Genomic DNA, 24,301 nt, shown 5'->3' with positions numbered 1-24,301 from the left:
ATTGTTGGGATTCAAGTATATCTGTGTGTGAGGGACGCTAGGGTTGGCCACATCAAAACACAAGAACTTTCCAATGCGAATGGAAAAAGTATGAGGATTCACATGAGATATAGTGGATTCGAATGGACGCAAAATATCTGCCTAAACATGCATCAAGAAAATTTATCTTATTCATCGACTGGGTGGCTACCCCTATATAGAGAGTTGGTACACAAGTTGGTATCTAAAGTTGGTCTCCCTAGCATGACCCTTAAGGATAATATCTCATTTACTAGGAGGGGCTTCATGATCATGAGCCTACATGAACGTGCGCCGCCACACCTCCTCTCTCCCTTCCCACAATTATTAATTTTATATCCTTTTTTCTTCTTGATCATTAGCATGTATGCCTTGCCAATTTGGATCATCTATATAATCTACTATGGGGCACTAAAAACTTGGACTTACTAGCAATTCACAATCATTATCGCTCCTTGTCACATTTGTTCACCTTTTGCAATTATTACATGTCGCTCGCCCTTTGGAGTTTGGATTATCCTCAAGGCCTCAAATGTAATGATTTTGTGAGAGGGAGAATTCGAAAACATGACCTCAAATGTAATGATTTTTAAGATAATCTCTTGTTTGGTACAAGCAAAGTATCAATCATCCTTTCGATCCTCGTAATCAATCTTAAGCATGATAAAATTTGGGTAAATATTATTTTGATAATTAGTCAAAAGTAATACATGACACATGTACTCGCTGGCCGCAGTAGTTTTAAGTTTTTTTTTTTTGGACAAAGTAGTTTTAAATTTGAAAAGAGATTATTTTGTGGCACTAGATTTTCTTCCCACTTCTTTTTTGTTGTTCATTTTGAGATTGTGGATTCGGTTTTAATATGGATGCCATGTAACGTACTGATAAATAATTATTTACGAAGTAATGATCAATGATCAGTTAGAAATATTTTGATTAATTAAGCTAATTATAATCAGACCAATTATTCTTCTATATCATGTAATCTAGTTAATGTATATGAGTGGTGGCCAATTATTGCCATGGCATGCATAATATAATTTCGTCTTTTAAAGACTGAGAAGCTACGGTTTTTTTATTTTAAAAAAATAAAATAAAATAAAATAATTTATTCTTTTCCAAGTGGTGGAAAATGACTGAGAAGAGTTACAGTACTAATCATTGCAGAATCCACAAATAGGGTTTCCATGGAGAAAGCTCAGCCAAGCGAATCCTGAAAAATCATAATTCTTACTTAACGCCAAGTTTTAGCTGATGATGATGAGTAAGAATTAATGGTGATATAGCATTTTACAGTACCAATACTTCTGTCAATATTTTGGTTAAAAGTTTTAGGTTGCAATTGGAAATTATAAGGGTTAATTGTTTTATTAGTTTCTGAATTTAGACCCGATTTGCATTTGAGTACTTCAATTTTCAAAATGGTTCTCGTGATCCTTTAACTTTAGTTTCGTTAAGACAAATAATCATGTAGTCAATTTTATTAACTTCTCTGTTAAGTGCAAGGGCAAAATGGTATTTTTGTATCAAAATTGATTAAAATATGAATAAAAAATTTAGTAAAATTAAAATTAAAATTAAACACTCTCTCTCCCCCTCTATCCCGATTTCTATGCCCCAAAACTTGATTTTTCTTTTTCTTTTTTTGTTGGTTTTTTATTTGATTATCTTTTTTTTAATATTTAAAAATATGATTTTTTATTTATTTTTTTTGTTTTAATATAAAAATATCATATTGCCCCTGCATTTAACAGAAAAAGTTAACAAAATTGACGACAAGACCATTTGTTCAAACAAAATTAAAGTTATAGGACTTTTGGAAATTGAGGTACTCAAATGCAAATCGAGTCAAAGTTCAGGGACTAATAAAACTATTAACCCAAATTATAATGTTCCTTAAATATGCATTAGAATGAAACGAATTCTTACTTATGCACAAGTACATAAAAAGCAATGGAAAAAACCAGAAGAAACCCTTATCAATCAAATTTGGATAATACAACTGTTTTATCTCAATAAAATAGAAGGAATATAAAGCAAGGTCCATAACTTTTCTTCTTTGACCCTATGCTAAAACTCAAACTCCAGCAAAGGAAAACCTGGAGACTACAATTCAGTTTCTCGGCTTACCCCTTCCACGGCCACGCCAACCTCCTCTTCCACCGCCGCCACCCCGGCCACCTTTCCCACCTAAGGCTTTATTGGCGTCGGAGTGTGCTTTCATGTTCTCTGGCAAGGGAAGTATCTGATCCACACACTTCCTGAAACTAAAATCATCAACAGTTTCATCTTCCCTAATGAGGAAGAAGCACCTGCTTTTATACAATGGATGGGTTCGAACTTGGAAAGCCTGGACCCCTCCACCGATCTTCTTATCAGGCTCTGCATGACCCTTCTTAAGCAAGTCCAGCAAAACCAGATGTTCATACTGCAACATAACATGAGATTCAGCCAAATATGTCATCAAATAACAAGAGATAAACATTGCAGGGCAGCAGCAATCTCAAAATGAAAGCACTGAATGAAACAATCACAGCCAACTTACACAAGTCTTCTAAAATCAATCTCTTTTCTAGTTAAAAATTCCTAAAACCAATCTCATTGCCTTAATATAATTGAATTTATGAACAGGGGATATTGAGCAGGGTTGCTAGATATTTTGTAAAAATTAGGGATGCTGAATTTTCTGGTGAACTTAGATCTTCCTTTTAATGCAACTATCTTCAGATATTGGGAAACTTTCAAACTTTTTTTTTTTGGGTATATTCTCATGCAACATACCTATACTCTCCCCTTCCAATTCCTCCAAAGGCTAGTAAAAATATAAGAGAGTAGACAGACAATTAACATAGGAATGAAATTTTGCTCCTTTTAAGGTAATGAATTGAACATGAACTATCCACCATCGAGTTTCCTACCATATTCTTAGAGAATTCACACATAAATAAGATCTTTAAATATATGAATTAACAATACCATCTCTAGAAAACCCAATGTAGAAACACCAGGACTCCTTTGATCAATATATGCCAAACACAAGGATCAAACAAATAACTCCAACTTCACTGATTAAATTAAAACAAAAAAACAATTGTCAACCAATTAATATTTACCAAAACCGCAAAAGTCTCAGACTTTGAGAAAAGAAAACTCTTTGCCTTTTGTTTTCTTTCCAACAGTTCATGATCGACCAAACGGGAGAAGACACAAGCCAAACCAAAATTCTCATAACCACATTCACCACAACCACGGGACACCATATTATAACGCTAATTATACCGTTATGTATTGAGAAAAAGTTCCGATTTTTATTCTATCTGAATTCCATACAACTTTCAGCACAAGCAAACAGTGCAGAGAGGATCAAGAGCAAATAAATAGCTTTCTTTGGGTACCTTATTAACACTGAGATCAGTCGGCCAATAATGAAGCAACCTGTAGAAGTAGTCAAACATCTCCACGGACGACCCGAAACTCTTCGGGCCCAGGCTGACCCGACCCGACTCTTTTCCTTCCCCCAACTTCTCCAACCGCTCCTCTTCCGGCGACTTCTCCACCTTCGTCTTCTTCGCCACGGCGTCGTTTCCTTCACTCCCCTCCTCATCCCTGAGCCGTTTCGCGTTCGCCTCAGCCTCGCCGTTAGTGCCCTCATCGGGTTTTTCGGCCGGGGCGGGCTCTGAGGCTTCTAGTTCCATGTCCTCGGCAGCGGCGGCGGTTTCCGAGTTGGTTTCGGCGAGTTCAGAGACTGTCTTCTCTGCCATGATCGTATATCTGTGTATGCTTGTGAGGCTAAACCCTAGGTTTTGGGCCTCCTTATATATCTATAACGGGTTTTCTTTTCGGTTCCGAATCCGGTTATTTTATTATCTTTCCTTTTTTCTCATTAAAAAAATGAATTTATTAGTGTTTTGGTAATAGGGGGATTATTATGTTTCTGTAAAAAATAAAAATAATAAAAATAAATAAATAATCATCATTGCTTGGGATGTATAAATATTTATTTGTTAGTATTCATATGGCGTGATAATAGAAATTAAAAAAGGAATCATGATATATATCACTTTTGCACGGGAATTTATCTTGCTTTATATTTATCTATACCTTCTATATATATAAAGCAAAAGGCAGATAATAGTGAAACATTTAAAATATCAGAATTCAAATATTAATAATTAAAATTATTAATTAAATGATGATAATATGGTAAATTTACTTTTTTTTTCATATTAAAAACAAATTCATATAATAGATCCTACTTTTATGGAATATAACTACTCATGTTATCTTTTCTTAATTCTAAAAATAAAATAAAAAATAAAAAATAAAACCAATTGGCACATGCTAGTAGATATCAAATTAATTATCGCTATTTTACAAAGTGATATTTTAAACTACTCTAATGTACGAGGATGAGAATCGAACTTTGGTGCAAATGGACGAAAATGTTCACTTAGCTAACTAGCGCAAATCTATATTTTCATCTTTTTTAAACCTAATACCTTTTAGGTCTAAGTCTTGAGTATAAAATTATCTACCGAATGCATTTAGTCTACAAGTAATTGCGGGATTTACTTTAAACCTTACCTTTGATGCGAAGTGACTTGAACAACTTTTCATGGTTGCCAAACATATAAGTTTCTTCCATGTTCCTTGATTACAATGAAATCAATGATTTACCAACTAATTAAAACCACTCTACCAAAAGCCACCCTTCCAACAAACCCCCTTCATCTTTTTGTTTTGTTTTTGCCCTGCAAACCTTTGCATATACTAACAGTTTAACAAATAAGAAAAGAGTAGCTTTCTTATTTTTTTCACCTTCTTCGGTATTTTCATTTAATATTCCGTTCGAAAATTTCTCCTTAAATATTTTATTGAAATTTATTGTTTTGACAAAACAAATAATTTATTCACACATAGGTTGTTGCACCATGCATTGTCCAATTACGCAATACGTCCAATGTATCGATGCATTATTTTATCAAAAGCCGAATTTTAATGTTTTAATCTTGCTATGTAGGTACGAGATTGGAAGTGACAAGAAAAAGTAAAGGGCCGTGGTAGGCACAAGACTTGGACACTTCTTTGAACATGGGCAAGCTCAAGTGAATGGTGCTTCTAGGAGAGTCAATTCACATGTTCATCAACTGTTAAATGGGGCACCACTTGGATTTTAAATACTCAATTTTGCAAGCAATAAAAATGCTAATAAAATAAGATTGGTTGAGACTAGATATCACAAATTACACAAAATAATTTTTCCTTTCTGACCCTACCAATTTTTAATATATATATATATATATTCAAAAATAATATATACTTGAACAAATTGTTTTCATGAGGTGGCATAAGCCTATTGGATCACCGTTAGAATCGAAACTATTATTACATTACATATGCAGTCACAAATCCGAACGAACCGATGATCCTCGGACATTCTGACGTCCGTTAAAGACCGTTACTGTTAAAACACGCGCTAAATCAAATCATTCGATCTGGACCGTCCATGTTACGGTCATGAGCATTTCAATGGTCTTGATTCAACTAATACTCTCCATTTGGTACAGAAAACACAGACGATCTCTTATAGGTATGGACGGCCGTTACCGAGCCTAGTATAACTAGGCTCGTCCAATCCGAACCTGATGCCTTCAAATTGAATCAAATTAAAATCCGTTTGGTGGAAAGGCAAAGGTTAAAAGACTTTTTCACAAGAGAACAATTTCAGAGTTCTAAAGCTCAAATTCTAGGTCTTTTCCAGGTACTTTTCTTCCTTGTTCTTTTCCTGATTTTGTGTATTTTTCTCTCTCCTAAATTTGTTTTATCAATTTGCGTAATGCATTTCTGCTGTAAATGCTTCATTTTTAGGTGTAGAAAATATTTAAGTTCTTACATTTCGATCGTGGGTGTGAATTTTTGTTCTTTTAGGGTTTTGTATCACCGATTGATCGTATTGGTAAGTTTTTGTCAAATTTTGGTGTCAATTTATGGGTTTGGTTAGGGAAAGGTTGGGGATTTAGTTTGGGGTTCGGCAAGTACAGGAGTTTTGTTTGGTAGCTCAGACCGGAGGAGATTCTGTTTCCTTGGTTTTCTTATTGTTTAGGTTATACGGGGTAAATTAGCTGGAGCCAGTGAAGCACTGATCATATGGCATATCGGTTCAATTGTATACAATGTTAGGCCCTTGATTTTCTTTAGTTTTTCTTTGGCCTTCTTGTTCTTAGCATCCAAACACGCAGTTGAAATGGCTTGAATGCAGGGTAGTTTGGGAAATTTTAAGCTTTAATGTTTGGTTATATGCCTTTTTGTTGTAGATTAGGAGCTCCTTTGTGATCTAAAGGTGGTTAAAGAAAAGGGAAAGCCAATTTTGAAATTCGAACCTTTTGAGTGGAACTTCAAATTGGAGCTGTTATAGAAATTCTGAAGCTTTGCTTTCTGCTTGTATAACTGAGGAAGATAGTAGAGAAGTCCAATTAAAACCTTAAATCTGGGTCAACTCCCCGCCATTCCTTTTAGGTCCAGATATTGAAAGAATTTGGATTTAAGATCCAATTTTGTATTTTCCTGCACTTATATGCAGGACTATTTCATTGTTTTTTCCTGATCGCGAAACCCAGAATCACTATCTTTACATTTCACAACTTTAAATTTGACTAGTGCATTTTATTGAATTTTAAAGGAGATTGTTTGAGTTAATGAATTTTCTTTCTATATTGTTGATGCAGGAGCTTTAATTTGAGTAAGAATGGGTGATCACCTGGTGTTGTGTGTTGACCGCTTCACAAAACCTGAAAGCTTGCAATCACTGCAAGGGAATGAGGCCCCAGGATCTTCTTCAGAGGGTTCATGCTCCCAATCGGCCGAGCTACCCACTTGCGCCATTGATGTTAAGGGGGTAGGGGAGAAGGTTGTAACTGAAGAAGAAGAGCCACTGATTCAGACGGTTGAATGTCGCATTTGCCAGGAAGAAGATAGCGTTAAGAATTTGGAAGTCCCCTGTGCTTGCAGTGGCAGCTTAAAAGTACGTCTGATTTCTTGATGTTTAGTTCAGAGATTATTTTCTACCCCTGTAGTTAGTCTCCGCTATTATGCTCAAATCAGCTTCATAGGCTTGAAGTTATATCATGACATGTGCTGCTGATTCCTTTTTATTTGTGGTTTGGTTATGTGGTTTTGTTGAGAGATCTTAGCTTTCTGTTTTCTTCTTTCTATTTTCTTTTTCTTTTTCTTTTTCACTACCCACTATCTTTGTATGAATCTTTTACTGCAAGCCAATATTATTCTCCTAGTTTCATATATGTGAAGCAATTTCAGTGTCTTGTTAGACTATATTATGAATTTAAAGGCAAAGCCAATGATTTCTTTCTCTCTTTTTACAATTCAGTTTGCTCATAGAAAATGTGTCCAGCGATGGTGCAATGAGAAGGGAGATATAACTTGTGAAATTTGTCATCAGGTAAGTTTCTAGAATCCCCGGCATCTGCAATTGCCATGTTTCATGATTGTTTTCGGTGGAGAATCTGCTAGATTCATTTATATATTTGAGATTAATAATTATTAAAGATGTTCCTTATATTCATATAAGCAAGCAACTTCTCTTAGTTTAGAAGCCATCATAAGCATGCCTTTTCTGTTTTGGGAAGTATGAAATGCAATGTTGCATCATGAGAAGATATTTGGTTTTAAAATCAATTAACTATAATGATGCATCCATGTGATATATTAAATCATGTGAGCATTTTCTGGTAACCTCTTGATCATTTCAATAGGTTAATATGAATTTCATCCACTCACAAGTGCAAAGTCATTGTGTGAATTTTCATGCAAAGTTTCTTGGATGTACAGCCATACCAACCTGGTTATACTGCCCCACCACCTCCGCCTCAGTCTGAAGATACCACAATTGACATCAGGCAAGTTTAAATTCACATATGCTTTGCAACCTGGTTCATGTTGTTATTGAGGAAATTCTTTTTATCTTTTTATCTTTAAAATTAACATCTGGATAGATGTGAGAATATCTGTTTGTTCTAATTATATTGAGCACTGAAAGCCCATCGTTCTCTTTGTATTGCTATTTTTTCAGGTTATGTTGTACAGGTTGTATTTAAGACCCTTATCTGTTTTGTTGTTTTGTTGTTTTGCTTCTTGGATTTGCCTGACAGTGAGGGTTGGACAATCTCTGGTACCCCTTTGGATTTGCGTGATCCTCGACTATTAGCAATGGCAGCGGCTGAACGTCACTTTCTAGAGGCTGAATATGATGAGTATGCTGATACAAATGCTAGTGGAGCAGCTTTTTGCCGCTCTGCTGCTCTAATTGTAAGCCTTAGCAATTGCCATTTATAATGTGTTGGAATTATATTTTTTTTTCTATAAGATTTAATAGTAGGGCATGTAGGAATGACATATTTCCTTCTCATTTTCTTTGATTTTAGTTTATGGGTCTATCAGACAATGAGCAAAACCTAGCTCAATGTTTTTTCCCACGTTTTCCAGCTTTAACGAAATCTCTATCATTAACTTTATCTTTTATTTACTTCTTTATTTCTCAATACCTTTTTCTCTGGTCATTCTGAATTGGTGTAACTAGTTGCAGATGCTTTTCTGGGCCCTGCAACTTGTTGCCTATGTACATTCCCAGTTTAATACCTTGGCATGGTCTGCTCTCAGTTGAATAAGAAAATTTAATGTCAATCCTTCTCTCTTGTTCCTTGGCAGTTAATGGCTCTCCTCCTCTTGAGGCATGCTTTGACCCTCCCCAATGGAGATGGGGATGATGATGATGCTTCAACCTTCTTTTCTGTAAGTGGCACCTGGATGTTGGATGTGTCTCATAACATTTCAGATTCTTGCTCCATCTAACTAGTGATCTATTGTTAACAGCTGTTCTTGCTCCGGGCCGCTGGTTTTCTTCTCCCATGCTACATTATGGCTTGGGCCATCAGCATATTACAACGTCGAAGGCAAAGACAGGTTAGTTCCTGGGTTCTGCTGTTTTGGAGGAACCCAAGAATCATTTTTTTTTCTTATATTTTCTTAATGAGACGAGATAACACCTGCTGTTTGGCATGCTTCTTTTATTCCACAAAAAGAATGTAGGAATCATGTTGCAACCAACTTTTGTTTGCCATTTACTAGAAGCTTTCTGCTCTTGGAAGATGGTTGAATGCTGAATTTTTTTAATTGTCTTTTTGAAGAACTGTTTTGCCAAGGATGTTGTCTATATGTTTACCTAGAAGATGGGGCTTCACTTTTCTTTTTCTTTATCTGTGTTGGTGCATCTGATTCGCAGTAGCACATTTATGCTTACCATCTAGAATGACTTGTTGGTTGTTGATGTTAGTTGGTAAAATGCATACCTTTTTTTTAAAAAAAGGTTACATGCTAATTTATTTGTATCTTACTGTTGAGCCAGGAGGCAGCAGCACTTGCGGCAACTGAGGTTGCATTTATGCTGCAGGCAGGGCAACACCGGGGCTTGCAGTTCACAATAGCTCCAGGACCTGCAGTGACTCCCCATCAGGAGCCAATTCAATAATACGGTGTTCCTCAATTCTGGCATGTACTATTTTGGCGAAGAGGATACATTGGAGCTGGAAATCTGAGTGTATTGTTTCTGTTTATGCTACTAGCAGTAGAGGAAAATCAGAAGGCTGTAGCTTTCTGATTGTCATGTATCTGTAATCGAATTATTTTAAATACTCGTACAAGTTCACTATTTTCTTTACTAATCTCTTTCTCATGTTTTGTACATAATCTTGGTTCTCACAGCAGCAGTTCTGCTGCATGATAAACCAGTGTCGAAAGAGCTATTGTTCACAGATTATATTTGCAAACTATCTTGAATGCATTTCTTCAGTTGCCTGCTATTTATTCGTTATCTTTTTTTCTCTTACTCATCCTGATGATCATGTACTGTAACTTCTGGCCAAGCATCAACTTTACATGCATCATGTATCAGCCTTCCTTTTTTTCTTATTTCCTGTAGTTTCATTTTCCGTTTTGAAGTCCCAATCTAAACAAAGACGAGTCTCCACCACCGGCTAGTTTGCTTTGCTCTTGGCAATGCTCTGATCTGTGTAGCTATTTGCATTTTGCTGGTTGGTGACACAATGTTATCATACAAATTGAATAAAATCATCACGGAAGCTAATGTTGAAGCCAGTCTACTTGAAATGTGATGTTTTGTGCTTTCAGGCTTTAAATTCAAATGCATCACACCATTGATTTCTTGAAGCGTGACAGTCTCCTATTGCCATTGGTTTTCTAATTGATGACATGCCTTTGTGTGATAGTTCAAGAAACCCTGTCACCCTATCACCCTGTGTTGGGGTTGTTAAAGTTAAATGTGATGGTGAAGGATGATTTGGAAAGCAAACGTTCCATCCAATTCTTTTACTTTAATACAGCTCTCAAAGCAGAGATCCACGATATTGGAGTATCTTAGCTTGTGTCCAGCTTGGACCATGACCAGTCCACGTCCTCCTCAGGACCTGCCTTTGGCTTGTCTCAATTTAAACTCTACTGGTGATTGCCTTTTACAATAGTTTTCTTTTGGTTTTTATTTTGAGCAAAGAGCTTTTGTTCAAGGCTTGTAGTTCTTGAAAATGAAAAGAACAGAAACAAAAAAGGAAATGAGAGAGAGAGAGAGAGAGAGAGAGAAAGATGGTCTTCATGGATAAACGAGATATATATAAAGAACAAAAAAAGAAGAAGAGGGCAGATATGCAAGCCCAAAATGCGTTTCCTTTGAAGCTTTGAATGGGGGTTTAAGGACTGGGCAATCCAAAGAGAGAGCAAAGAAAAGCATAAAGGAATTCCATTTAGCACAAGAAACCAAGACTCTGATTTTTGCTGCATGGAGAGAAGAGCTTGGAATTCTAAAGCTAGTTTAGCTTAAAGCAGGTGTTTGGTGTATAAAGCTATTGGTAGCGTTGGTTGGTTGGTTGGTTATTTGGGTTTTTTTGGTTTTTGTATTTTTTGGTGGAAGGGATTACCATTCCCCACTATTACTCCAACATCTCTACTTTTAATGGCTTTTCTGCTACATTAGCTATCCAAATTTGGAACTGCCTGATCCTTGTTTAATGCTTATTGATGTTATTGCTTTGTGATGTTTTATAACTCAAAACCTCCAGAGTAGAATTCTTTTCAATGATTGCATTTCATCTCACCTCTGTAGGTTGGCTTGAGCCACATATGCAAAGCATTTAGCATATGCCTTTGGGATTTCTTCACCAAGTTCTCATAATTCTACACATCAGACTCATCAGCATGGTAAATGTACACATCAGCATGGGCAGATGATGTGGCAAGTTGGAAAAGTATTCAAGAGACCAAAACTGGTCTTTGTTTGGTAAAAAAGAGCAATGCAGATGATGGAGAGATGTAGGGAAACCGATTGAGAAAAAAGATACTTGGCTTCCCAAGGATAGTGTTCCAACTTAACTTTTCATTCAAACCTGTCAGAGTCTTCTAAAACAGCCTTATATTGCTTCTATAGCAGGCTTATGATTGAGGTGAATCTAAAACTTCCCTACATATTCTGGCCTTCTGGGGCCTCTTTGTGCTTTATGCTTTTAGCCTTCCAAATCCCATAAAAGACATACCCTTGGCTTATTCTTACAGGAAATGAACCACAGGGAGGAACAAAGTTTCAGGCACACTACTCATTCTCTTATCATTGCTTGAAACACAGATACCTCCTACACATACATACTTCTTCATTTTGCAGAGCACAAGCATTAAAAGCATGGGTTTTTTGGCTTATAGGAGTGCTGTTCTTTTTGTCTGTATTGGGTTTTTAGCTCTCCAGCCAGAAAAGGTTTCTGGCTTAAGAAGCATGGATTTGGCTCTCAGATGGGACAAAGGGCACATGTCATTTCTTAAAAGTTTGCATCTTGTTAAGGCTGTTGCTGTAGAGGATTTGCAAGCGAAGCTGAGTTTGGCGCCTGCCCCTTCAATGACATTTGATCCAAATCAATCAAACAAGAGAAAAGTTCGAAAAGGATCAGACCCGATTCACAACAGATGTTGACATGCTGATGCAGCTTCCTATGGGGAGAAGAAGGCAACTAAGTTTTTTCTTGCAAAAGAAGCAGCTGTGCTGTAACTAATACAAAAGGGTTCAACAGGGTGGTGGGCATCCTCTTCCTTTATAGATTCTCAAAGTTGGTTGGTTAGAATTATATATTTTCGTTTGTTTTAGTCGAAAGTTTTTGTTGTTGAGCTGAAGAAATGCAGCTGAAAAACCAATCATTGAGCTAGCATCATCTCTATTGTATAAACATAGGTCCTAACCAATAGCCGAATACTTTGAGAATGATGATGCTGGCACTCACAGAGTACATGCATTTTCTGAATTTTCTCTATAAAAGAAAGGACTGCTATAATTCTATGTTTGTGATTTTGCATTTTATAGCCACAACTTTGAGTGTTTCACAGGTAATGTTGCTGCTGTCTTCGCATCCTCATTTATTTGTTGAGCTCTTCCATGCATGCTAAAGTAAAAGGAAAATAATTATAATAAAGCATTTATAAAAATTCAATCCATGAGGTTGAAGGTTGTCATTTCTATAAAACTAGGTTCCAGTTTGATTTGCAACCACACTAGTGAGACATTTTTCACCTTCACATTCTCACGTGCAATACAATCAAAGTTTCACATATAGTAACAACAAAAATAGAACTAATTCTACACTCTAAAATTCAAAAATAAATAATTTGATTGAAAATTATTATCTATCTACAAAAAGTAGATCAACATAACCAATGGGAACGGAAATATATTGTCAAAGACAAAATCCCTTGCAGATATCTTCTCAACTAGTCTATGTCTCTTATATTCCACCTTCAGCAAAACTTTCATGTTTCACCTGGGGTGCAAGGTCATGAGATCTTAGTGACTCGCATTTCAAAGGTTGATTGTTATTTCGTTATTATACCAGAAGTTGACCTGTCATATCTCTTCTTTCTGTGAAATTTAAGCTGTATAGAGGATATTTTATGAGAAACTGCTTGCCAAATCATATCAACGGCATCACCAGGCTGGGATGGATACTGATATTCGAATTGATGTACAATTTCCTTCAACCTTTCCCACATCTTGGTCCACTTGTCTTGCTTGATTCCTTGAAGAAGATTCAGTAGGTAACCCTTCTTAACAGCATCAGACGCGTGAACAAATATGCAAAACTCTGAGTAGTCTAAGACCTCTTCAAATGGTAGCTCAATCTCATCACTAATAATCACAGGGACACAATGACTAGCAATAGCATCAAATAGGCGATTTGAGGAAGGGGTATCACCAGCAATATTGAGGCAAAACTTTGATGAGGCCATTCCTTGGCTTGCCTTGTTAATACCATTTCCTTGAACACTACCAAAACTGAAGTGTACATCTTTCTCATCTTTGAGAATATAATACAATTCCTGGCGAATTACTCCTCCCTGGATGAATTCAAAGTAAAGATTACTTTAGTAACATATTATCTGGAAATTCTAAAACTGATTATTGCTAAAACAATAGTGTATGATGTAAAGGGAGAAGGGAAGCTCAGCAAAAAAATTAAAAAAAAAAAAAAAACCTGCCTTTTGGAAACAAGAGCCAGCAATAATGAGAAGAGCGCATCAGAATTCAGAATAAATGATATGATTATGAAATGGATCATGTCAGTCTTAGTTCAAACACTTTGTTGCTTCATTGGAGTTAGGATATATTAGCATATTAAATTAGCAATCAGTTTTGGAGACTGCCCTGCATCAAAGGGACTAATTTATGCATTTAGACGGAGGGGGGAAATTGGCCAAAAAAAGAAGTTCATATCCTTAATTTTTCTATATAAAAAAAAGGATAAGGGGTAAATCGAAAGTGAGGCACAAGTTCAGGGGGCAAATCACTAGCATACCCTATAACGAAATGACTTGTTTGCTCCTTTATATGAGATAGCCCTTTTCCAGAAAATCCTAATGGCCGGATAATTCATTCCACTATCAAATTCCGGTAATATGAGCTAATCAAAACAAATTTCATCATGCATCTTATCACCAATTGAAAACAAATTGAATATAAAAGACTATATAATTCATGACAAGAGGTAAAAGAAGAAAAAAACGTACATCTTTTCTGTATATGGCTCCTCGGAAATATAATAGTATAGGACGTTCCTCAAATGAGGCTGATTTGCTGCTGTCAACAGTCAGCACCACATGTCTGTAAGGAGCAATTACATCCTTCTCAAGATTTGCTATTTCAGCTGGGTATCTTCCAAAATCTGCAAGCACAAACATGGCAGAGCCCAATTTCCTTCTTGCATCCAACATGCTATTTGGATGGTGAGCAACTATCAAATGATCCTTCCCACCCTTTCTTTTCCATTCATCCCGACCTTTCAAAAACTGCACCAATTTGTTCTGCAACATCTTGTTGACACTGACTTTCTCCTTTCCATGGAGCTTGGAATGCCTGTTGTAACTCAGAGATGAGAAGAATGGCACAAAAATAACATCTGCTTCGCTTGAATTGTGCACCCTAACTACCGTGCAAGGTCTGACCACAGTTGGGATATTTGAGGCCAGAAGATCAAGGGTGAGCCAGTATTCGATACTGTGCTGTAAATTCAGGCCACCTGGGTAAGGTGGGATGCGACTTGAGATACTGACATTTGGCCATGTTTGATTCTCCTTTCCCTTCCAACCCAAAAGCCCAAAGTGAAATTCAGGAGGCAACTCATACATGAACACCCTCAAGAGTGCCTGAGTTGAATCACAGGCCATAGTTTTCATTTTCCTTAAAGATCCCAATTTCTTGCTTGAATTGGAAACTTGACAGGCCAATTCACTTCTTTTTGAGGATCTTATAGCATCAACTCGGGAAACCTCAGAGGACAGGAAAGGAAGTTGTTTCTGCCTACTTTTTACAAGGGGCTCAAAGTACACTGATGTACCATTAACAAGAATAAGCTTAAACACTGAACTGGGTGTAAAAGAAGTTTTGCTAAATTGAAGTAGGAAGACAGAAGAAAGGATTAAAAGGAACACAGAAACTGTTATCAAGTAGAAAAGAAATTTTGAGGGAAGCCTACTCTTTTCTGGCATTGATGAAATTTACCGAGTTTTTCAAGTTAAACAAGATAACAACGGCAATTGAACAAAAAGAAGGTATGCAATCTATGTTACTTCTCCTAGAGATCAAAAACCATCTTATTGCTCTGAAACATTAATCCCCATCAATTGTCCAGAAGGAAAATGGAAAAACAAGGCAATGCCCATCAATTCAGCCTCTTAACAGAGCAGCTTGCTTCCAGAAACATGGACAGAGAGACGCCCATCTTGAATATGAAGCCTAAATTTTGTAATTCTTTCAAAACAGGTTGCCACACTATTTATCTCTAACGAAAACAACCACCATCAATTCAAGGAGAAAGCTTTCTATTTACTCAAGGCCATGGATAATCTGTGAACTTACTGCACACAAAACCTTGAGTTTCTGAAAAATCAATGAGCCTCTCTCTTGAAATCATCGCCAGAGCAACTGAGCAAAAGCAAGTGATAAATCTGCAGAGATTGAATAAACACTTAAGTAGAGTACTTCTTGCAGCTGGTTGCTAGAACGCATTATTTGGATTCTTGAGCAGCTGAGCTACATGAAAATTTGCCGCAAAAAGAGAAAAAAGAAAAAGAAAAACTAAAAAGGAGCATGAACAATCAAAAATAAGAAATTTCTCATCTGGGTTTTCAAAGAATTATGCTTTCATGAAATGGGTCGATTAGAAGTAGAAAAAAGAGCGTACCTGATGAACTGGGATTCTGAAACTTCATGGCATGCAAATATACTTTCAGGCTTCAAAGGGAACTAGTTGGAGGCTTTTTTAATACACAGAGAGCCTTTGAACAAAGTCCATTAATATTTTATTATAAATTTCTTAACCTTTCTTGTGGGCTATGGCATTTGATTATCATAAAAATAAAAATATAAAAATATAAAAAAAAAACTTTATACTAATCCTTTTGGTTGTTCATGCGATGGAGAACAGAAAGCACATGAGTCATGACTTTATGAACCTTTCTCGCGTCATTTTGATTTTTGAGCCTTGCTATGATGCGCTCGTCCTCATGGCTATTAATAAGGTTTTCATGCTCATTGCTATGATCAACACACTCGTCAAATTATCAAGTATTCAGCCAGATTGCATTGCAAAAAACCTGGCTTTTTTCTGTTGGCTCAGAAAACATTGCGAGAAATATGGTTGAAATAAGCTGATTATATTGAGGAAACCAGTAAAAAAGGTAATTTATTACAATATATCCCCCTATCCTCCTACTCATTACACTCCCAAAATTAACTTCAGTTGCTTGCCTAATAAGGTATGTTAATTTTGATTAATGATTTGCATCCCTTACAATTGTCAAATATAGTTACCAAATGTTATCGTCTTACCAAAAATAACATATACATCTAGGATACATAAAACTTCGAACCAAAATGGCTTTCCTTTGGTGCAACATTGATTTTAATAAGAAGTTAAAAAAGGAATTTTTATGATAAAAGAAAAAGAAAAATAACTACTATAGTAATTGTTTTAATCAACCTTATGAATGGTCCAAAAAGCCTTCTTTCAATATTGAAATCAACCGTATGACAGTGTGATGTGCAATTCTTATGAAGAATTTGATAAAAATCATTTCTCACCAATCAAAATGGTTGAGGAAATTTGCATCGAAGTAAAGAGACTTTTCAATTAGGAGGAAAGTCTTGGGCTTAGCCGAAAGTTCAACTTTGAACAACCCACTTAACTTAAAACACTTTTCAAGAGTTCAAAACAGAGCCGAATATTTCTTACTTAGAAGGTAGTCTTCCATTAGAAAATCCCAAGTAAGAAATTGAAGCTTGATGAACACATTGTGTGAAGGGGCAATGCAACTATAGTATTCTTTTTTCTTCCCTTCAAAGTTTTGATGTTTATCTTCTGTTGCTAGTTTCTTTTTTCAGACTTGAAGTGATGGTCTAAACTGTATGGGGAAAGAGTTTCTCACGCACACACACACACTAATGGTGCTATGTGAGTTCGAACCGAAGACCACTAGTTTGCAATGGAAAACATAGAATAATCTCATTTTATTAATACAATTAAAACATAAATTCTGTCAACGCTCTCATTTTGGGGTGTTATAAAACCATATATCCCAAAGGAATGGACTACCATTAAATTAATATTCTCAACAGGTCAGTGAACTTTATGACCTAGAGAAGAAGAAATGCTTTATAAAATTGTGCTTAACTATTGATTATTTTTGGTAGCTCTCTTAAGGAGAAGAAACCAAACAAAATTGGTTGCTCAAGGGCATTTGGGTCCTCCTTGCTGGGTCTTCCAGTTGTTGTAGCAAGGGCACACAGCTTTGTTGCCATAGTAACCAGGAGGAACACAGAGACACTTAGCACAGCATTTTTGGCAGAAGAACATGCATGGCTTGTGGTACTGTGTCTGGCTACATCTCCTTGTGCATTGTGATGGGCATTCTGGTAATTCAGTTGTGAGCTTAATTAAAAACACATCATTTATTAAGGGCAGAAAATTAATTAATCTTCATTTTAGGCAAGAAAATGGGAGGGATGTTCTAATGATGGTACTTACGGTAGCTCTTTAGACTCCCAGGACCATACCTTCCCTGGAGAAACAAAAAAAAATTTACATAAAATGACCATTTTAGCCATAATGCAGACTGCAAAATTATCAAATCATGCTTCATTAAGAATAGGAACAACTTACACTGTCCAAGTGATACTGGGTTTCTTGTTTTGCCATAACCTGCAAACATTGGAAGAAAAAAAGAAAAATAAGAGAGAGAAATTGAGTAAGAAATAGTGCAGTTGAGATTAGGGTTTCAAATGGTCACCTGTGTTGCAACCATGGAAATCCCAAGGAGAGCTAGAAGAAGAAAGCAGACAAGCTTAGCCATGGCCATTGCCTCTTTGGAAAGAGAAACAAAACAAGGATGGAAGGAGTTGTGGGGCTTGATTTAGAATGCAGTGTAAGCATTGGCTTTATATAGATCTCTTTGCCATGAATTGAATTGTATGATTACCTTATTTTATACAAAAATACAAATATTAAAGTACCTGGTTTTATCAATGTTACTCATATTCCAAAATTGTCCATGTTCAGAAAACAAAGAAAATTCCTAAGTTCATTATTTTTTATTTGATTTGAAACAAATTTTTTATTATCTAGTATATACTTTATGATAATTTTTGGAAGGGCTTGCAGGTAATTTCCCAAAAATGCAGTAATTAACATGGGAATGTTATCAACTGTAGTGTAGGTGGTCCACTAAAACAGAGCAAGCAGGGAATAAGATGGAAGATTGGTGACGTGGCAAGATCTGAGGGTAGGTGGTGTGAGAATAATCTGGTGTGGCAAAGTGCATGCCAGATTGGGGCTGGGAAAAAAAATTAATGGGGAGGTAGGGGACCTAACCTAATAATTGAATGGGGTGGGTCCGGGCCCACATTTCCACAGGAGGAGGAGGAGGAGGAGTTTGAGATTGTGATTGTGATTGAGATTGAGATTGAGAGCCATGTGATTATATGTGACCTTATCTGAAACGAGCACATGACTTTACCCAAAACGACACCGCCACTACGCACAATGCGCTGTAAGATTCAAAATCCATCCCCTCCTGTCTACTTGTGTTTGTTTGTTTTTTTTTTGTTTTTGTGTTTTTTTTCGTCTCATGGTGGGTGGGCCTAGGAAAGTTTGATGGTGATGAGATTGGGCCTCAAAGATCAGGTCAGGGTCAATGCAGGCCCCGTTGTAAGTTAGGCCCAAAGGTGGGCCCCACTAGACTTTTTGGACTGTCTGCTTGTGCGCCCCTCTCATTTTTTGATCTCTCCCAAAATCATATAAATGCTCTTTCTTTGCGTCTGGTGAGATGTCATGTTTCTTTCAATCAGTTATAATGTAAGTTGTACACTCGGCCACTTCGTCCTCTTTAAATATGGAAAAACTTGTATGAAACTGGAATATTACTGTGTTGTTGTTCTTGACAAATCACAGATTTCATACATGGCATATTATAATAGATCGGAGACTCGGAGATGATAAAATAGTGTTATCTCCATTTCATGTAAGTGTTTCTCTTCAAATAGGTCATTGGGTTTTTCGTTTTCATTTTCTTTTCTTTGTTAATATATTATTCTAGTTAATTTAGAAGTGCAAGGAGTCATTGTATTTGTATCCAATCAATATTTCAATTCAACTAGCTTAATTACGGGCAATGTGTTAGGTATTTGTCAATGCATTCGAGAATTTGTATTGATTCCCTCTCCTTCACGATAAAAAAAAAAACAAGAAGTAGCTCAGCTTTGATTTCTTTGGTAGCTTGTATTGCTCCAATTTTGAATCGGCTTGAAGCACCAACATGCAATAACAGCATATAATTTGAGAGAATCGATTAAACACAAACATTTTACTTTAATTAACAGAAAAAATGTGCAATTTACTACACTTGGCGAGGTTTCCCACATGCGATTGGTCTGAGCTTCCCTGCTGTGTTGTGCTGATATATACATATATTTTGGTTGTGAGTAAATCATTTGAATTGTTTAATAGACTGACTGATCTGTTACAGATATGTAAGAAGCTTGTGTATTATCTCTATTTCATACTCATGATCATTGATCATACTGGAACATACGATATGTACCCTAATTACAATATAAATCTGTCCAAGGGATGATGGGGGTGGGTCACCAGAACATGTAAACAACAAACACTCCATGAATAAACAAAACTACAATCATGGATTGGATAGGCTTTGCCACCATCCAATTTGCCTGTAGGTCATGAGAAAAAAGTGCACAACATAGCACGACACTAGGAATTTATAATGAAAAATTCACTGGAAAAGTGAGAAGGAGAAAGAAAGAAAATAAAACCAATATAACAAAAGATGAGCAACGATGGATATTGTAACGACTAGTTGATCCTGAAATGGTTTTCATATTGTACATGACTCAACCAATCTAATCACTATACTATTGCGGCAATGATTCTGTTCCTGGCCTTGATATAATAATGAAATATTCATTCTTTTTTATCGATCGGATCGCAATGTGCGTGTCGAAGCACAACTTTCAAAGTTCCACTTAATCAATAAAAGGAAACCTTATTATATCTTCATTAAGGACAATATAAAACTTGGTCATCATGATCTTACCACATGAGATAACATAATCTTTTCTTCTGCTAAGACACATGATCATTTCATTCCATTTCCTTCACTATGATGCCCTAAAGTTCTTAATATTTTCTTGATTAATCAATAATTAAGGATCTACGCACTAACATCTTCCACTAGCCTTTCAAAATTTAACCTCTCCCTTTGAGCTGCAAATGATGCCATCCTCTCCTAAATTCCTTCATAAAAGGGTAAAAGGGTGTGTGTGTGTATTGGTGATCTTTTCCTTAATTTCTTGACATGGCCGGCCGCCCCCCTACGAATTACCTAACAGGGCATCTCACAAATCCACGTTAAACATATGGGTTAAGTGGGTGGGTGGGGAAGGGGACAAATCTCTCCAAGGACATTGAAGCATAGCTTCCACTAGTTCAACTTATTTAATAATAATGTTGCTTTGAATTTCCTTTATTATCTGTCTTTCATTTGGTTTCCAACAAGTTCCACTCATGAGACCACCGAAAAGTAGAGAGGAGGGACACTTCGCAGTACTATATAACACTATAATTTCTGTAATTTTAATCTTAGTAACAGATTTTAATATATATAAAAATTTAAAATGTGATATAATAACATGATTGGATGTGTGGGCCTTTCACAAGTTAGAACATATTACAGTATGTGTTGAAAGAAAAGTCATTCTTATGTGATATGTTTGTGGAGCTAAAAATAATTATAATCTGTTGATGAAGAATGAGATTATGCTGATATACACAACACCTATATCCTTACAAACATTAATTTCATCCTTGTTTCAGTCACCCTTCCCCTCCAATTTGGTGTATAATAATATAGATACAAGAGCTTCTGCTCTTTTCAAAGTCTATATTCCATTCAAACTAATGTTATGTACGCAAATAACATAGTTGAGCTTGAAGTATGATAGTTAACTTTCATTTCTTTCATTTTCAAAGAAATTCAAACAAATAGAGAGAAAAAAAAAATCATAAATTTGCTTACATGAAAGGTTAAACTTAACGTCGAGCAAGGTTGCCACAATGGTTGTGGCCCTCCCCCTTGCCCCATACTTGGCACCAGAATCAAAACCCCAGGGTTTCTTTCCTCCCAATGTAACGAAAAAGATTAAGCTTAACTAATTAATAAGGCTTAATATATAACTGAAGCCATGGCCATATCTCTCAAGAACATGTACACCCAATATATCAACATATATAGGAACTTGTTTTTGTTCAGACCAAAATTAACAACCGCTAGCTGCCAACGTACAGCCTGCTAGCGGTCAAGGGCATCACAGTGTTCAAAACATGACGAACAGTTTTCTATTGAACAATCAAATTAAAGTTTGATAATCTCTTCAGAGTCATATTTGTTGACAATGATATACAAGTAGAGAGAACAATTCACAATCAGTTAATTTCAGAAATTAAAAGGCCCTTCTTCCTATACACACGATTTCATTAATGCCCTTCAAATTTTACTATGACTACCGATAAGTGTTGGGTGGAGAATACTCACAAACAACCTCAGTTTCCACTTCTCTTCTGTGAAAATTCCTGTGGCAGCCACAAGCAGCGCATGTAAGAGCCTCAGTTGTCCCCTCCTCACCACTTGCCATGAATTCTCTGCACCCATCCACAGCATACCCTCCTAAATTTGCAGCATGGTTCTTCTGGCACTCCCCATACCTCACAGTTCTCACCATGGAAGACGAAGTGCTCGAGCTCCTCCCCGAACTGTCCCGTTTCACCACCACTTGGCGCTTCTTCATGCTTCAAAAACCCTAATTCTTCTTTGTGTCAGTGGAATTGGACCTCAGAGCAACAAGTCTCTTCAAAAGCTTAATCATCCAAGTAAGGATTATTGGTAAACTCAAAAAAGAGGGGATACGTTTGGATTGGTTGTTTGGTGCCTGCCTAACCCTAACCCTAGTAGGTATATTTATATAGGTGCTGCGTGGAATGGCACTAGCTATATAGGCAGCAGGCACTAGTGTAGAAGAAAAAAAGAGGGCATGAGCTAGCATTGAGCAGCCTTTGTTTAACCCACTAGGGAAATTTTCTATGTTTGGGTTTACTAAGAGAAGAAAGATCGATCGACAATAGAATTCATGTTGTCGGCTAATGGCTGCGTAACACGTCACTAGAAAATTGATCGCGAAGTTCAATTATACTATTGCCAAAATAAAAAAAAGGAGGAAGACTGAAGAAAGGTTAGGCTCTTTTGGATGTATAAATAAAGTTTCAAGTCCATTCTGTAAACGTGGCTCACTCTCATATCAATTGCAGGTTCCATCAACAATTAATAGTGGAATTCAAAGTAGAAAACTCTTGTCCTTACATAAACCAGGAAAAGTTGAAAACCTAGCTCGATTGGTCTTTGGAAATGATATCTCAACTGTCCTGCCGGACTTATAAGCCAAATAAATTCCAGCTCTTAATTTTTTCCCCCTCGAAATTGACCTTTTAAGTTTAGGGTTCTATAGGATTTTAAATTCAAATCGTGTCCTAATATAAAATGGGGAGAGTTTTTTACGGTCAGAGATTTTGGATTGACGAAATTGCCCCTTGTGTTGTCAAAGAAATTGACAGGAATACTAACTTGTGCTTGAATTGCTACAAATATGAAACTATATGCTAAAAAATTGACGGAATTGAAACAACTTGACCAAAAGTAGTTGAAGTGCCAAACTACAGGGACCAAAAGTAAATTTTGACCTTATTTTTTAGTACAAGCGATTGGGGGAGGGGAGTTTACACAAATATTCATTTGGTGACTCGATGTTTCAAACCTCTGCCCACATAAGTGGACATGAAAGAACTTAACCAATTGAGTTATACATCACTGGAAATTTGTAGTTAAAGTAATAAGAGAATTGAGATATTTTTCACATTTACAAAACTCATTTGAATAGAAGAAATTTTATGTGAGTTCCACATTTATAAGAGATGTGACAACAATTTGAGTAGATATTGCTGGTGATTGATTTTATGGCCGGAATTAGCGATGATAGTTTAGCATAGAATGACCAACCCAATGGAGATTCAAGTTCTATATTTCCGTGGGTCCAAATTGATACTTAAAGACAGGTTGCTATGGCCCTTGAAACTGTGACAACCACTCGTCTAAGTGTATACCTAAGATCTAATTATTAAGAGGATAGCCCACGCTCTAGAAAATGACCACAATTCTCTTCTCTTTGTATCAAATCAAGGACAATCATAACTTTATAAAATTTCAACATCAAAGAGATGCTCTTCAAATCTAACCTACTTTCCAGCTGAAAAATAAATTAAGGGATAGCGAAAAGGATATATTGTGGAGAAGAATTTTCATCTAAATTATGTAGAAAGGAGTACAATGGCTGAGATATATCTTACGACTAACTTTTTATCAAACAAAAGAATACATTATAATATCGATGAATATTGAAGATGAAGTGGTAGCATGAACTTTTTTAAAAGCTAATGAAAACCACCATATATATATATATATATATATATATGTATTTCATGCAAACAATTATTCGCTTTTGATGAATGATGGTGGAGTTGATGAATTAAAGCATGAGTAATGGAGATGCAGAAGCAAGCATGACGAGCCTCCACCATATGAAATTATCAAAGTGAGGAAACAAGGCTGAGACAGATACACGGTGGGGCGATAACATGTGCCTATATTTTGCCACCTTCTAAAATATTAAAGTGACCCGAGGGACAAAGACACATGTGGTTGTCAATCAGAAAAGTCAATATAAATTGAAATGGTCACAGTCTCACAGATAAAATATAAAGCTCATATATATAAAAGAGAGTTTTTATTGGGAGATAACGTATTGTATGTTACTAATTTAAATCATTTATTTTGTAGATATTCATTCAAAGATCATTTTTATAAAAAAAAATCACTTGAATTTGATATCATGTGACTACTCAATTAAATTATTAAATTCATGTACTTTTGATCATTTCATGAAAAAAACATATATACGCACTTAAAACAAATTTAGAGGAAATGAAGGAATAGGTTTGTGTACGTTGGAGTAAGTCAACTACAAACTTCTATTTTGCAATATAATCATTGT

At 36.1% G+C, this 24,301-nt stretch overlaps 5 protein-coding genes across 6 annotated transcripts; 1 reads left to right on the top strand and 4 right to left on the bottom strand.

Moving 5' to 3' along the window:
• On the bottom strand, positions 1,922-3,891 carry LOC18776855 (protein DCL, chloroplastic). Its single transcript, XM_007209502.2, has 2 exons — positions 3,414-3,891; positions 1,922-2,446 (listed from the first exon to the last, which is right to left on the bottom strand). Exons 1-2 carry the CDS (start codon positions 3,777-3,779, stop codon positions 2,132-2,134), a joined length of 681 nt encoding a protein of 226 aa, XP_007209564.1. The 5' UTR covers positions 3,780-3,891; the 3' UTR covers positions 1,922-2,131.
• Positions 5,685-9,892, top strand: LOC18777640. 2 transcript variants are annotated; one of them, XM_020564358.1, is made up of 8 exons: positions 5,685-5,779; positions 6,744-7,039; positions 7,403-7,474; positions 7,864-7,931; positions 8,184-8,340; positions 8,740-8,823; positions 8,905-8,994; positions 9,437-9,892. In XM_020564358.1, exons 2-8 carry the CDS (start codon positions 6,764-6,766, stop codon positions 9,557-9,559), a joined length of 870 nt encoding a protein of 289 aa, XP_020419947.1. In that variant the 5' UTR covers positions 5,685-5,779; positions 6,744-6,763; the 3' UTR covers positions 9,560-9,892. The 2 variants fall into 2 exon arrangements, with proteins under 2 accessions (XP_020419947.1, XP_020419948.1); XM_020564359.1 differs by lacking the exon at positions 5,685-5,779 and adding an exon at positions 5,795-5,974.
• On the bottom strand, positions 12,632-16,232 carry LOC18776618 (probable arabinosyltransferase ARAD1). The gene is made up of 3 exons (XM_007209872.2): positions 15,813-16,232; positions 14,140-15,576; positions 12,632-13,470 (listed from the first exon to the last, which is right to left on the bottom strand). Exons 2-3 carry the CDS (start codon positions 15,115-15,117, stop codon positions 12,949-12,951), a joined length of 1,500 nt encoding a protein of 499 aa, XP_007209934.1. The 5' UTR covers positions 15,118-15,576; positions 15,813-16,232; the 3' UTR covers positions 12,632-12,948.
• Positions 17,107-18,120, bottom strand: LOC18777750 (gibberellin-regulated protein 6). The gene is made up of 4 exons (XM_007209726.2): positions 17,917-18,120; positions 17,790-17,828; positions 17,655-17,688; positions 17,107-17,539 (listed from the first exon to the last, which is right to left on the bottom strand). Exons 1-4 carry the CDS (start codon positions 17,983-17,985, stop codon positions 17,358-17,360), a joined length of 324 nt encoding a protein of 107 aa, XP_007209788.1. The 5' UTR covers positions 17,986-18,120; the 3' UTR covers positions 17,107-17,357.
• LOC18776142 (mini zinc finger protein 3) lies at positions 21,517-22,262 on the bottom strand. The gene has a single exon (XM_007210880.2). It carries the CDS (start codon positions 21,986-21,988, stop codon positions 21,704-21,706), a length of 285 nt encoding a protein of 94 aa, XP_007210942.1. The 5' UTR covers positions 21,989-22,262; the 3' UTR covers positions 21,517-21,703.

Source organism: Prunus persica, chromosome G5, assembly GCF_000346465.2.
Source record: "Prunus persica cultivar Lovell chromosome G5, Prunus_persica_NCBIv2, whole genome shotgun sequence".
Classification (NCBI taxonomy): domain Eukaryota; kingdom Viridiplantae; phylum Streptophyta; class Magnoliopsida; order Rosales; family Rosaceae; genus Prunus; species Prunus persica.
This window is presented reverse-complemented; position numbering and strand designations above follow the sequence as displayed.